Consider the following 11001-nt stretch of genomic DNA (forward strand, 5'->3'; position numbering starts at 1 on the left):
CCATTTGCAACAACATTGATGGACTTGGAGGGTAATATGCTAAGTGAAATAAGTCAGACAGAGAAAGACACATGCCACAGAGCAACTAAGCAAGTGCGCCACAACTACTGAGCCTGCGCTCTAGAGCCCACAAGCCAAAACTACTGAGCCCGCACGCCGCAACTACTGAAGCCCACGTGCTCTAGGACCCGTGTGCGGTACGCGGGCCTCTCACTGCCGTGGCCTCTCCCGTTGTGGAGCACAGGCTCCGGACGCGCAGGCTCAGCGGCCATGGCTCACGGGCCCAGCCGCTCCGCAGCATGTGGGATCTTCCCAGACCGGGGCACGAACCCGTGTCCCCGGCATCGGCAGGGGGACTCTCAACCACTGTGCCACCAGGGAAGCTCTTATTTGAATTTTTAACCATTTTTTCAACCACGTGCAAGTGCCACGTCTGTGTTTTTTTAATACTACAGAAAATACAACATAGAATTTGTGCTAATACCTTTGAAAAACTTTTAAATAGGAACAGTCAAGCCACACTGTTAGAGTGTGGAGAGGAACAATGGGAGGGGCAGCATGGGGTGATGGATGTAAATGCTGGCTTTGGCTTTCTGGTTGAGTGACTTAACCTTTCTGAGCCTCAAATTCCTTTCAAAACAGATAATGATCTCCATCTAAGAGAATGGTTGTGAAGATTAAATAGGATAAAGTATACCAAGTGCCAGCCATGGTAAGTGTTCAGTAAATGTATAAATAACAATTTGAGAGGCTACTATGGTAAAACAGGGCCTGCACTAATGTGGGGACAGTGGAAATGGAAAGGGGATGGGGTGGTGTCATTTCAAAAGTAGGATAAACTGAATGGATCAGCTATAGGGATTTCAGGAGAGGAAACACTCACAGCTCTCCCCAGGGCTGTGATAAATGAGGCACCATAGTCACACCTAAATACCCAATCTCAGAGCACATCCTCCAGCCAGCTTTCCTGCAATCCCCTCCTTAAGAAAATGTGGGAACTTCCCTGGTGGTCCAGTGGTAAAGAATCCGCCTTCCAATGCAGGGGACACGGGTTTGATCCCTGGTCGGGGCAACTAAGCCCGCGTGCCACAACTACTGAGCTCGCGCGCCTCAACTAGAGAGCCCGCGGGCCGCAAACTACAGAGCCCACAGGCTCTGAAGGCCGTGTGCCACAACTACAGAGAGAGAAAACCTGCACGCCACAACTAGAGAGGCCCGCGCGCCGCAACGAAGACCCGAAGCAGCCAAATAAATAAATATTTTTTTTAAAAAATGTGATTCCTCGGAGAACAGTTATTCCACAGACAGCCTGAAGATGTCGCTGCAGGCAGTACCATCCATACTGCGCTCCTTATCTTGCCTGGATTCTGCCATTCGTGAAAGAAAATTCCACTGTGGCTCCCTATCTAACCCCCCTTACTCCATGCTCCTGCCCTGTATGTAGCCTCCTCTTTCTCCTGTGAACACTCATCCTTCCCTCTACCTCCTGCCCTGATGTCCTGGCCACCTGGGGGTGAATCTGAGCCCTTCAAGGCAGCGGAGCCAACCTTGTGACCAGGTTGTACGAGTGCTTCCCTGCCCTTTCTCCATCATCGTGTTCATGTAGATTATTTACCAAGACCTGCATGCATGCTCTTACCCCCACCCCATTCCCCTAGCCTCTTGAGTTTCAGTCAATGAAGGTAGGGGCACCCCTATTCCCTATCTCCCATGCTCTTTAATTTCTCTTCTAAATGGCCCAATTTTCAAATATTAGCATTAAAGATTTGACGATGCATTAATCTACCTCATTTTCTGAAAATGTCAGTGTTCTTGGTAAAATAATCCCTGAACCATGGCCTATATAAACAGCTGTGGGATATAGGAAATGATGAGCATTTTGGAGCCAAGCTGGGTGACTTAGCCAGAGGGAATATGTGACAGTCATGGGACTGGGCTCTGACAGCTGAGACCCAGTAACAAAGGAAAAATGTTCCAGCCCAATTTCCCCCTTTCTCTCCGCTCATGGCTTCTGTTTGTGACCCTTCCTCTTACTCTCTCATTTGCTTTCAGCATGTAAAGATCAGCCTAAGAGTATGGGATTAACAGATACACACTACTATATATAAAATAGATAAGCAACAAGGATTTGCTGTGTAGCACAGGAAACTTACTCAGTATCTTGTAGTAACCTATAATAGAAAATAGTCTGAAATATATATATACATATATACATGAATCACTTTGCTGTACACCTGAAACTAACACAATATTGTAAATCAGCTATACATCAACTGAAAAAATAAAAAGCCTAAGGATAACTTTCAGAATCGATTTTTTTTATAGGTATGCCCCATTAACAGCCTCAGAGATAAGACTCCAAGACACATCTCAATTTTTAATATTTATCCAAGGGGCTCTACTCCAGAGAACAGAAGGTCTAAAAGGAGGTTTGGGAAAGACATTATCTTGGTGATTACAAGAAAGGGCTGAGGATCAAGGTTCCTAAGTCTTTACTCTATTTATAAACTGAAGCGAATCTATGATTCCTCTATGATTATCTATGACGCAGCTATGATTCCGTTTACCTTTGTCCTACACCATTCCCAAGACCTTAGACCACAGAGTGGAAGAAATATCCACATCCCCGTGTAGTTTCCGGTGGTGCTTTTGCCTCTGATGCTGAGAGGGGTCATGAGCTTCTCCCCTGCTTGTGGTGCCCAAGGGCAGGGACCTCCTCTCACGGTAGGTCTCCCATCCTGCTGAGTACCAGGCCTTTGTGTGGGAGTGCCCTGGCGCTAAGTCCCCTCCTACCCTGACGGAACTCAGTGAATTTACACCCAAGCCAAAGTAGCAAATGTGCTGGCCTGCAGAGGAAGCAGTGGGCTCTTAAGCCTCCACCCCCTTCCTAATCCAACTACTCCTCTCTGAACACAACAGAACGTGAATCACCCTCACACCTTTAGCGACCACTTGGTTACTGCCGACAAACAGCGAAAAGGGAGAGCCAGGAATTGAGGCCACAGGTGACACGTGCAGGCCCCCTCCCTCCCCGGCAGCCGCCGGTTACCCAACTGGCAGAGGGCACAAGGTTGAGGCACCAGCCAAGCAGGAACACCTCAAGGAGAGGTTTATTGAAAGCATTTGAGTGTTTAAAAAAACCTAAGTAATCTTTGTAAGAAAAATCAGAACTTTGTTGAACTTGTTACACTTATTTTACAGGAGAGTGTTGAAACGTTTTTGGGGGGAGGGTGAACTCTCTTTTCCTGGCTTAGTGATTCCAACCCTGCCTGCAGGGGCAGATGGAACTTCCTGGACAGACACTCTCCACCCCCAGCCTCCGGTTACAGTTACGCGGAGCAGCAGAGACCCTGTGATGCCAAGGGAGGGGAAGGCGGGTGCCTTCCCCCAAAGCACCACGAAAACATCATACCTTGGGCTGAAAAAAGAGGTTCTACACTCAGGGCCTGCAGGCTCGATTTAGCCAAAAGATGCAGGAATGCATTTTGTTTGGGTTTTTTTTTTACAATGCTTTAAGATTTGAAATTTTTCACATCAAAATCCATTTCCCGATTTTTTTTAAACAATGGAATATCAGTGCTGAACTCCAGGTGCAACTTGGCAAAAATTGTCTGAGCTGAGTGTGGGGGACATACTCTCTTAGTCAGAGATGCCACCACTCCCTCTTGGACTCACATGGCCGGCTTCGCTCATCTGTGAAAACTGCCTGGCCCCTATAGGAAGGTATTTGAGAATAAGACCCTTTAAAACTGTGACTCCCTTTAAACTGCAGGATTTATTGCAGCAAAAGAAACCCCTGAAGGCTTTGACAATCTTATTTTCAGGTCACCACAAATGAAAGTCCTGACAGCTGCTTTTCTGTGGGGAAAGTTCCAGAGCTTGGGAGCCCCAGGTTCTGACAGGGGTGGACGGATGCAGTTGCTAACCACAAGAGGAAAGAAAACTTAGCCTGGAATGGGAGGCAAAATATAAATTCAGAATTTCACAGTAGGGCCTCCATCAGCAGCATGCCTGACTCGCTTGCCCTCCAGGGCTCTGTCACGGCTCCTCTCTCTTCCAGCCTGGCTGCAGTGAGCCACGGGCAGCCTTCTTCAGGAGTTTGGTTTGCTGGGGCTAAAACAATTTTTGGCAACTGACACAGGACACCCTGCCCATGATGTTTTAAGAAAAGCCAAATATGTTGGACCACCTGGTTGAACTTATAGAAATATCTCCATGCTGCCAGGCCACTGGGCACCCCAGGCAGAAGGTTCAGTCCACGCTGTGCATCTCCCACCCAGGAAGAGTGCACAAGGTGCCTGCAATCACACCAGGCCTTGATGGTGCTCCTTTTCCCACAGGGATGCTCCTGCCCCCACTGCAGCAGGGGGGCATAACCTGGCCATCCTGTCCTTCCCTATGGCTGTATCCTGTGCAGCTTCAAGGTTAACTTATTCATTCTTTTGCCTTTTGCATTTAAGAAAAAAAAAACAAAAATGGGAATTTCCGGGCGGTCCAGTGGTTAGGACTCCAAGCTTTCACTGCCAGGCCCCGGGTTCGATCCCTGATCCAGGAACTAAGATCCCGCAAGCCGCAATGGTGTGGCCCAAAACAAACCAAATAAAGCCAAATGACATTAAAAGGCTTTAACATCTTTAAAATGGTCAAGATTAGCTAAAATGCTTGACAATGAGGTAGGGAGAACTCTAAGTGTGCAAAGGTCTTTCTAAACCAACAATCAGTTTTGCTGTCTTCTGCTCCATCTGTTTTCTGATTTCCAAGTATGTTCTCTACCACCCAAGTTGTAATGTTTGTTGATTTAAACCATATAGAGCATATGATAGAGGGAAATCTTGTTGGATCACGTTATTCAAAACTGTCTCCCAGGTTGCAGAAAAACAAAAGGGACCTCCCTGGGAATCCCCACCACAGGGACAGGTCATCAAGGCTCAGCACCTCCCAAAATTTCCAAAGCGCCATGATAAATCAGGGAATGCCTGGACCTGACTTTTACCACTAGGTGTCACACTAAACAATCAGGAATAAAGACCACCAATTGCCCAAGGCCTTCAGCTACAGAAAGCCATCACAGCAGGTGCAAAGAAAACTTATTCCTGAGATACTTTTGACTTAGGCATGATTTTTTTTTCAATGATCATTTTTAAACCTGCAGCTAATAATCGTCTTCTAAGGTATCCTTTGTAAGTGGGAATTCAGAGTTTGATATTTCTGTGCCTTTTTTATAGGTGTGAATATCCCCAGGTGGGGGAACATCTATCCTCTATTTTACCTGACAACTGGAGTAGAAAATACTTTGCATATCTTCCAATTACAGTGTATTCAGTCTCATTTTCACAAGGTGTTTTCAAAAGTGTTAATACCATGACTGCTTTGCCCAAATGATTACTATGTTGGGATAGAAATTAGATAAACTGCCATGGGATGCCTAGGTAAATTTCTCTGCATTTCAGTTTCTTTTTAGGAAAGTAGGAACAATAGTTCTTACTTACAGGATTAGTTCTGAGAACGAACAATGTGTTGCAGAAAGTGTTGGAGCCCTTCAAAAATTTATACTGTGATATTTCTAAGAGACATGGTTACCCTTAGCAAAGTTACACAAGCATTTGTGGTCGATACAATTTTTAATCTGGGGAAAAAATCTAAACAGCATTAAATCCAATCTCGTTATTATAAAAGCAGGTATCCCATAGCAAAGGTAGCTACTCTCTCCAACTAATACGCAGTTAATTAGAGGTAGAGCTGGGAATTGAGATCTCCTACTTAGAGTTCTCGTTCCGCCTTGCCTAATAATTATGTATTTGTATATCACTTGCCTGCAGAGACATGCGGTGTCTACCCCTGGGAAGTTTTCATTTTAGTATGTGACCATTACTACCCTGAAGGTTTATTTCTTGATTTTACTTTTTTTCTCCTCATATTTTGTCTTTCACCCACATTGGCCCAGATTTCCTACATTCGGATATTGAGGGTAGGGGAGTGGGGAAAGGGGAGATGAGGAGAGGTGAAGGGTTGGTTAGTACACGGCCAGTCAAGTTGAAGACGATTGCAATAATCACCAGAAATCTCTGCAAAACTATAGAGGCTTCCTAGGGTGCATTCTGAAGAACGCTGACCCAAGTTGCTTTATTTTGCCTGGACCAGTTCTAGAAACAGATGAATGCGTTCCTCTCATTGGCTAGGAGATGGGGGTGGGGCAGAGAGCATAAGTTCTATTTCTGCAGATGAGACCCGAGGATGGTGAGCCTCCTGTGGCTACCCATATGGCGTGGATAGGTCCAGCTGCTGTCCTCCCCCAGGCAGGAGAGCAAGGAGCCAGCAGGAGCAGGATGAAGGCCACGCTGGGGCTGCCTTGAGCTCCTGCAGTATCCCTGGCAGTTCCTTTCTTAGCCAACCTTAAGGCCCAATCTTGGATAAGGCACTACTCAACCCATTCTTCAGCCACCTTCTCCAAATACTTCTGGAAAGTCACCCAGCTGGGCACCCAGAAGTAGGTTAAAGATCTGTTCTCTGCAGCAGCACAGTGCAAATCAGGGAAAATGACCTCAATAATTATTTTGTTATGGCAAGGTGTCTACAACTGTACTACAAAGATTAACGCCTTGCTTTCCTTGAAAAATATTATGGTCATATTCAGCATTTTCCCGCATACAGGGCAGAGTGCTTGCCCCTCCCCCAGTCAGCAGGATTGTTAATCCCGAGGAAATGATTTGAGGGTTCTCCAAGCATTTAGGTTTTCAACGCCAGAACTTTCACAACTTCTACCTGAGTGGGGGGCTGGGGGCTACACGTCCCTGCACTTCCAAGAGCCTGGTATTGGCAGGAACGCAGAGGCAGCCGCCAGTGCGTCCTTCCTGCAGAGACGTCTGGGGAAGTGAATCCCTATACCCAGCCAACATTTCCACTCGCGTCTTCAAAATATCAAAGAAAAAATTTTTAAAAAACCGGAGACCTGCAGGTCTGCAAACCCCAACAGAGGACCGCCCTGCAGGCCTGCGTCCTTGGGATCTCAGGAGCAGACGACCCCAAGTCAAATCGATCATTGGAAACCCCAGGGAAAGAAGGTTTCTTGCAGAGGATCAGGATTACTGAGTGCAGGCTGCAGGGAAGTACCGGGGGAGGGGGCCCGGTCGGGAGGACTTTCCAGCCACTCAGCGTTCATCAAAAAGTTCCCTGTACATGACCCCAGTGGCTCATCGCAGGGAGTTTCTCTGATGAACCCGGGCGCGGGGTTTAGGCTTCTTTTTCCCCCTAGCAGAGGACGAGGCCAGTTCTCTTTTCTGGTCTGACTGGCTTGGAAATTCCCCGCGCCTGACCCCGCCCCGGAGAAATCCCCTGCCAGCGTTTATAGGGCGCCGCGGCGGCGCTGCGGAGCCCACAACAGTCCGAACCCGTAGTCCCGTCGGTCTGCGACACCGCGAGCAGCCAGTGCGCCGCGCAGCCCTTGGCCCGCGCACCTGGGGAGCAGCGCCCGAGCCCTCACCGCGCCATGTTCCAGCCCGCGGAGCCCGGCCAGGAGTGGGCCATGGAGGGCCCCCGGGACGCACTCAAGAAGGAGCGGCTGCTGGACGACCGCCACGACAGCGGCCTGGACTCCATGAAGGACGAGGAGTACGAGCAGATGGTGAAAGAGCTAAGGGAGATCCGCCTCGAGCCTCAGGAGGCGCCGCGCGGCGCCGAGCCTTGGAAGCAGCAGGTCACCGAGGACGGAGACTCGTAAGTGTCGCGGGCCCGGGTGGCGGGGCCGGGCGGGGTAGCCGGGCCTGCAGCCCGAGGCGCGGGGCCTGCGCTGCGGCGGCGGACCGGGGTCTGTGCACCGACCCGGAGGCCGTGCAAAGGTGCACGGCTGCGCTCGGGGACTGGGGGATCGGAGCGGGTTCCCGAGGCCGTGGTCCAGCAGCTCTGCCTTGCAGCCGCGCATACACACAACACACACACACACACACCACCCCCCTTGCGGGTCCCCTCGGCCGGGGGCGGGCCTGTGGCGGGGACCCTAAGTCCCCGCTTGCATAAGGGGGGCGGGAGTTTCTGCCCCGCTGGCAGGCGCCAAGCGGCTGGGAGGGGAAGTACAGGGCGTTCCGGCCCGGCGAGAGGGATGGGCGGTCTGGCCGGCGCCCGCCGCCTAAGTGGGGGGGCCCGGAAAGTCCCTGGGCGCCTGCCAGGAACACTCAGCTCATAATAACCTCGCGGAAAACACCGCGGCCTCGGCCTCCAGAAACCCCGACCTTGCGCAATCCCCCGCGGGCCGCGCCTCCCTGGGCCTCACGCAGCGCACTCACCAGCCCTGCGGGGTTTTCCCTCTCTTCCCCTCAGGTTCCTGCACTTGGCCATCATCCATGAAGAGAAGGTGCTGACCATGGAAGTGGTCCGCCAAGTGAAGGGAGACCTGGCGTTCCTCAACTTCCAGAACAACCTGCAGCAGGTGCGCTGCTCGCCCGGCCCCGTGCCTCTCTGACCCCGTGATAAAGCTGGATCTAGCGCAGCTCCTCCCAATGATTTCTAAATTAACAATTCCTGGTCATTATCTGACCTGACCTTTTACAGCTGAATCAGCCAACGTCCTAGAGAGGACAGAAAATTCCATTGATTTGGGGAGGCCTTTATGAAGCCCACCTGGGGCCTCTGGTATTTTGCCTTTTGCCCCTTGTACCTCCCTGGGAGGAGCAGTACCCACCACCAGGATTTCTCTTGGGCTTCAAGGGAACACAGCCTGTAGGCTGGATCCATGGCTTATGCTTTCTATCCCTCTTCTGTCTGTAGACTCCTCTCCACTTGGCGGTGATCACCAACCAGCCAGAGATCTCTGAGGCACTTCTGGAAGCTGGCTGCGATCCTGAGCTCCGAGACTTTCGAGGAAATACCCCCTTACACCTTGCCTGTGAGCAAGGCTGCCTGGCCAGTGTGGGAGTCCTGACTCAGCCCCGCGGGACCCAGCACCTCCACTCCATCCTACAAGCCACCAACTACAATGGTATGTCTGGCTGCCCTGCCCATCAGAGGGCAGGTGACATGGGGAAGGGAGAGGTGGGCCGACTTAAGGAGTCCGAGCAAGGTTTAAACTCTCAACATGTGAAAAGCTGAGAACACATGTATTTATAATGGCCTATCTGATGCCTTACTAAAGTCTATCCAGAACCCAGATTCTGGGTTCTTCAAATTCAGAAGAATTTGTCTCTTAAAGGAATAGGGGGAAGGTTCTGCTTGAGAAGTGAGGGTTGAAACAAGGGGTTATATTTTCTTACTTTTGGTCTTCTAGGTCACACGTGTCTGCATCTGGCCTCTATTCATGGCTACCTGGGCATCGTGGAGCTGTTGGTGTCCTTGGGTGCTGACGTCAACGCACAGGTGAGTGCCTCACGCCTTCAGATGGAGTGCATCAGGCTCCCAGCCCTCCTCCATATGATTCTGTGCTTTTGTTGCAAGCAGAAACCCCAAACTCAGCCATAAGCCTCTCAAATTCCTTTTGGTTTCAGGAGCCCTGCAATGGCCGAACTGCCCTCCATCTCGCGGTGGACCTGCAGAATCCCGACCTGGTGTCGCTCTTGTTGAAGTGTGGGGCCGACGTCAACAGGGTCACCTACCAGGGCTACTCCCCGTACCAGCTCACCTGGGGCCGCCCAAGCACCCGGATACAGCAGCAGCTGGGCCAGCTGACCCTAGAGAACCTTCAGATGCTGCCCGAGAGCGAGGATGAGGAGAGCTATGACACGGAGTCAGAGTTCACAGAGGATGAGGTGAGTCCCGATTAACTTGTGCGTGGCTCTGCAAAATGGAAGAAGAGAGGCCATTCTCCCTCTACCTTCTCAGGCCCCTAGGGCTCCTCCTTATTCTGAGGGTCTCGACATAATGAGGCTCTCAAACTTGAGAGTCCCTAAGCAGTATCCCAAGAGTATGTCTTTTTCTTTGGTTTTTTTTTTTGCTCTTTCTGAAGGAGAGGATCCTTAAAGGAAAACTCCCTCAGTCCAGGAAGTTAATTTATATTCAGGTTATAGAGGGAGTCTAAGAATACTTGAGTTATTTCCAGTAGCAGCCCTCACCATCATCCCAGTACCCTTGGCAAAGCTCTGGAAGTTTAACCTACCTTATTTTCTCTTTTTAGCTGCCCTATGATGACTGTGTGCTTGGAGGCCAGCGCCTGACGTTATGAGCTTCGCAAAGTGTCTAAAAGAACGTGGACTTTGTATATTTGTACAAAAAAAGAGTTCTATTTTTCTAAAAAAAAAAGAAAAAAGAAAAAAAAAAGGATATACTTATAACCACACCGCACACTGCCTGGCCCAGAACATTTTACTCTGGTGGATTAGCCCTTATTTTGTTATTTTCGTGAACTTTGGAAGAGGGGCAAGAAGGATCATTGGAATTCAGAGAAAACCTCTTTTTAATGTCACCTTTGGTGGAGTTTTGAGGAAAGGTTATTCAAAATTTGATGAAAGGACTATATTTTATTTATTGTGCTTTTCAGTTGAATCATCATGGATTCAATGGCTGGGCCCAGTTGTATGGAGTAACATGTAACAGGTGTGTTGTTAAACCTGTCAGTGGGGTGGGGTTAAAAGTCGCTACCTGTCAAGGTTTGTGTTACCCCCTGTAAATAGTGCACATAGTGTATTTTGTTGGTAATTATTTTGGTACTTTTAAGATGTATATTTATTAAACAGATTTTTACAAACAGCATTATCGTGATCACTTCCTCTGGGCTGCTGTCGGGCTCCTACACTGAGAGTCATTCGATCCCCAGGTGGAGGCGGAGAGTTGTGTGGGAGAACTCACCACAGGCAGCCACGGAACCCTTTCAGAGAGCAACTTCTCCCACTGTCTACACCAGCCTCCCAGCCAGGCTTTGCAGGCGGCCGGGGCCCCGGTGCGTGGGCGGGAAGGCTGTTGCATGGTTATAGGAAACACCATTTTCAGGCCACTTGGTCTACAGCTGGAAGGTTCTTTATTGTCACCTGCTTTCATCTTCTTGATTTAAACTATTCCAGGACCTTACTTCTGCTTTAG

The 11001-nt window shown here is 49.6% G+C and overlaps 1 protein-coding gene across 1 annotated transcript; it reads left to right on the top strand.

Annotated features, from left to right (window-relative positions):
- Window positions 1–7381: 7381 nt before the first annotated feature.
- Window positions 7382–10674, top strand: NFKBIA (NFKB inhibitor alpha). The gene is made up of 6 exons (XM_082649139.1): window positions 7382–7713; window positions 8314–8422; window positions 8761–8971; window positions 9257–9345; window positions 9474–9734; window positions 10100–10674. Exons 1-6 carry the CDS (start codon window positions 7487–7489, stop codon window positions 10145–10147), a joined length of 945 nt encoding a protein of 314 aa, XP_082505265.1. The 5' UTR covers window positions 7382–7486; the 3' UTR covers window positions 10148–10674.
- The last annotated feature ends 327 nt before the right edge of the window (window positions 10675–11001 follow it).

Source organism: Grampus griseus (assembly GCF_964374135.1).
Source record: "Grampus griseus genome assembly, chromosome: 2".
Taxonomy (NCBI): domain Eukaryota; kingdom Metazoa; phylum Chordata; class Mammalia; order Artiodactyla; family Delphinidae; genus Grampus; species Grampus griseus.

Excerpts from the sequence above, each read along its gene's own strand:
- NFKBIA (XM_082649139.1), top strand. The coding sequence starts at position 7,487 with ATGTTCCAGCCCGCGGAGCCCGGCCAGGAGTGGGCCATGGAGGGCCCC. Across the intron at positions 8,423-8,760 it reads TCCAGAACAACCTGCAGCAG|ACTCCTCTCCACTTGGCGGT; the intron begins GTGCGCTGCTCG and ends TTCTGTCTGTAG. Across the intron at positions 8,972-9,256 it reads ACAAGCCACCAACTACAATG|GTCACACGTGTCTGCATCTG; the intron begins GTATGTCTGGCT and ends TTGGTCTTCTAG.